The sequence below is a fragment of the Candoia aspera genome, chromosome 1 (assembly GCF_035149785.1).
Source record: "Candoia aspera isolate rCanAsp1 chromosome 1, rCanAsp1.hap2, whole genome shotgun sequence".
In the NCBI taxonomy this organism is placed as follows: Eukaryota; Metazoa; Chordata; class Lepidosauria; order Squamata; family Boidae; genus Candoia; species Candoia aspera.
In genome coordinates this window covers 232,011,166-232,015,280 of record NC_086153.1, presented here as the reverse complement: position 1 = coordinate 232,015,280, position 4,115 = coordinate 232,011,166, and the positions used below count along the sequence as shown (strand labels likewise).

General features: G+C 37.6%; 1 protein-coding gene across 1 annotated transcript; it reads right to left on the bottom strand.

Moving 5' to 3' along the window:
- On the bottom strand, window positions 1–939 carry LOC134505875 (olfactory receptor 10V1-like). Its single transcript, XM_063315832.1, has one exon. The coding sequence runs from the start codon at window positions 937–939 to the stop codon at window positions 1–3; it is 939 nt and encodes a 312-aa protein (XP_063171902.1).
- Between the last annotated feature and the right edge of the window lie 3,176 nt (window positions 940–4,115).

Here is a 4,115-nt window from a genome sequence, read left to right as displayed (position 1 = left end):
TTAGGACAACAGATTCTTTCTCAGGGCTTTGCTGAGTGCATCTTTTAATTCCCTGTTCCTCATGCTATAGATCAGGGGGTTTAATACAGGTGTGACAAAGGTATAGAACACAGACACCATCTGACCTTCCTCTGCTGAGTACCTGGAGCCAGGCCGCAGGTATATTAAGCTGCCACAGCTGTACTGCAGAAGGACCACCATCAAGTGAGAAGAACAAGTAGAGAAAGCCCGTTGCCGTCCTGAGATGGAGCTAATTCGCAGGATGGCCATCACAATGAAGGCATAAGAGATGCAGATTAGGAGGAATGGGACAGTCAGGATGATGACACTGATGATGAATAAAGTAGCTTGATGGGCATGAGTATCCCCACAGGCTAATTTGAGGACAGCTGGGAAGTCACAGAAAAAGTGGTTGATCTCATGGTTGCCACAGAATGGGAGGTGTAATATCAGGATAGAAAGCTGCATGCCGAACAAGCAACTTACGGTCAAGGTCCCGGCTACAAGGGCAGTGCACACCTTCCAGCTCATAATGGCAGAGTAGAGCAGAGGGTGGCAGATGGCCACATAGCGGTCATAAGCCATGATGGACAGCAAGATACAGTCACTGCCTCCCAAGAAAATAAAGAAAAACATCTGAGTGCCACACCCTGCCAAAGAGACAGAGGCTTTCTCAGCAGAGAGGAGGTTGGCCAGGGTAAGAGGAGCAATGACGCAAGAGTAGGCAATCTCCAGCACGGCCAAGTTAGCCAAGAAAAAATACATGGGTACATGGAGAGAGTGTTCATTGTGCACAATGAGTACAACAGCAGAATTCATCAAAAGACTGAGTAGGAACAAAGTCAGAAAAAAACCAAAAATCAACAATCGCACCTCAGGGAGGGTTGAAAAGGGATGAAAGTAGAAGTGGGTTGGTCTGGTGTGGTTTTCACTTTCCATGCAGGTTGCACAATATGATTTGGTGCAAGATAAAAAAAGGGAGAAGACCAATCACAAAGATGCAGTTCTTTGTGTTTTTCAATGGGTTGCATCAGCAACTAGCTGCAAATTGAAGGCAGAATCCCCCACCCCCATGCTTCTTTTTTTGCAAATGAAGTCAATAGCATGTACTGTAATTGAAAGGCATTGCCATAGCTAAAGCATCTGAGATGAGGCTTTGGCAAATTAATGTGAATCCAAGAACTGAACGTTGTTAATATTACTACTGAAGGAACTTCTTATGGATTGTTCTTGCCTCATTTTTCCTTCTGTTTTTGGCAACTTTTTGTGTTTTAAGTGTATCCACACTGCTTCTTTTCCAAACCTGTTCTGTTTCTACACATTTCTCTTCTCGCTTTAACTAAAATGCAGGATCCCTTGGAAGTACATTTCATTGAAATCAGTGGAACCTTTGCTGTATAAATAATGTCTGGAACAAGCTGTTGTTCTATTCCGTACTGCACTTTCCACATACTAAATTATACAAGTTAGATAGTAGTTTATTACCACTGTCAGTGTTATCACTTGAACCGAGGGTTGAAATTTTTTTCCTTCTGGAGATGTATGATAGAGTTACTTTTATTTTATCCATTACTTGTTGCCCTTGCTTTTTAAAATCTGCATAAAATAAAATAGAAAATCAAGCAGGTCAGAGTTTCAATAAATTACAAGTGCTAAATAATAATGGACACTAAATTAACCAAACCAAAGCTACATATTCAGTATCTAATATTGTAATATATAATGTATGATTTTTTTCAAAAAAAGGATGTACATGCATCACACTACTTCCTTTCAGAGAAAGCAACATGGTGCAAAGCACGGAAAAAGAGTAAGAAATAGTAAGCAAAAAAAATTAAGGACATGAGATAAAGGCAGCTTCTTTCTTTTGTTCATTTTCTATTTATTCTTTTGGGGAAATAACTTGGCTTCTAATACTTTTTCAGACAGAATTCATTGTTTCTCTTCCCTCACGCAGTCTCCTTTCATTCTAGTTTCTTTTACTTCTTTCCTTCTCTTCCATGTTTATTTTTCCCAAGATCCACTTTTGGAACATCTGATCACTCTGGTATGCTTCATTAACACTCTTAATCTTTCATCATAAACAATTGTATCAGTCATGCTTCTTGATTTATTCCTTTTTATGTGTTAAGTATGAATAGGCTGATAAGTAAGGCATGTGTCTAAAACATTTTTTTTCTAAGCAAATGCTCATCTTATGATCACCATTTTCATTCATTCTTGGGTGTCCAAAAGGCACAATCATTCTGTGCATTCTTGTCTTATTCCTGCCATCAGTTAGTGCTACCTAACAAAATAATTGTTTAACTTGGATCTCATTTATTCAGAATATTGCACAGTTTATCCCAGAACCCATCCATGGTTCTTCCATTATCACCATTCACTAAATATAACATGCAACTATCACCAACCTATACATTCCTACTTTCATATCTGCCCAGAGCAACCCAGGAGACACCAATACATACTTATTGACATATCTTTTAGCCCCTTCCTTCATAATTAAACCTACATCTTTATTTTCCTCATGTATTCTTCAACTCCACTCTGTTTTTCCTTGTTACAAAGTTTCTGTGGTCCTACGGAGGAGTGTAAAAAGAACAACTTGTTCCCTTTGATTATTGTGACATCACAGCAATGATGGGGGAAGAGAAAAGAAAGAAAGAGTCTATATTTCAAAGAAAATAATGTGAAAAGGGAGGGGGTGAAGGCATCCATGTTTGCAAATATCTGGGAAAGGGAAGGAGAAGTACAGGGACCGGTGAGAAGGGAACAATCCCTAGATGAGAAGGCAGGCGCTGGCAGACTGGTCCACATGTCCTGCATGGATGGGAATTGCTACTGGTAGCCATGGTCAAGACTGAACCCCAACCTGGGCCCATTGACAACCCATTGTGATCTAGACTGGAATTTCTGAAATTGGTTTAAGAAACAGCCAGGAACAGCCTGGGAGACAAGCAGCTTTGGCTGCAGCACAGAATTGCCCTTAGAGTCAGACAGAATATGCATGTTTAATTAGGAGCAATCATAAAGACAATCATGTGAACTTGAAATCAAAAGGAAGAAAAGTTGGATAAACTCAAGTGATACAAATAGTCCTATTCCAAATTACAGTTCCAGCTACAAAAGATCCATAACTAGCTTTGAATAAACATTACTTCAGATATCCAAAATGTTTTTTTTCTTAAAGTTCATAATGTATTAATTTAATTTAATACAACAAAAGCTTACTTCATGTTTTTTAAAATCAACCCACCATGGATTCAAAAAAATAAGACATTATAATTCATTAGAATAATGATTTTTCATTCCAAAACTCATGGAACTAAAGCATATTTAGCTATTTTTCTAAAATTTTACAAGATTAAATAAATTACCAGAACTACATTCTGAGATAAATCAAAAGTGACTCTATTACATGAAGTGTTATTTCCTCTCCCAAAAGATTTATGGCTTACCTTTTAAACTAGATTTTTTTAAAGCTTTCATTTATTAAAAAAAATGAATGATCACAACATCAAGAATGAAGCCCTATTATATCATTTATAATGGTACTTAGCAATATTTGACTTTTGCCTGGATTGTGCCTACTCTTCTCACAGCCACACTGTTGGGGATTGGCAGCATATAATTTGAAAAGATTTGCTATATAGCCCTCAGACATTCAGTATGATAGTTGGTGGTTGAAAGTTCATTTCTTTTCTATATATATATATAATGGGAAAAACAGATATAAAGAGGTAGATCCTTATCATTTTTGTGCTGCCTCTCACTTTCATTTGGAGGCTATAAATGTGACAGAAAGAGATACATAAATATAAAACTGGCTAGCTGGTATAACCAAAAAAGCACATTTAAGGTTCTTGCTCACAAAGAATCTGGATAGAATTTCTAGGTTCTAGGTCATGCTCCAGGACTGGAGACCTCACTTGTAGCTTTGGCAAATCCATTATTAGTGCCAGATGCTTTTCCAAGGCAGAAGCAACAGAGATATGTCCTTAATTTACAGTTTCCATTTGCAACCTCTATCATGTGTCCACCAGTTTTCATTTCTGAAAGGTGGAATATTTTGAAATATCTAAGTAGAATTAAATAAAGCTGGGGTGATTTTTTTG

Bases quoted from the DNA above. Each gene is read 5' to 3' on its own strand.
- LOC134505875 (XM_063315832.1), bottom strand. From the start codon at position 939: ATGGAAAGTGAAAACCACACCAGACCAACCCACTTCTACTTTCATCCC.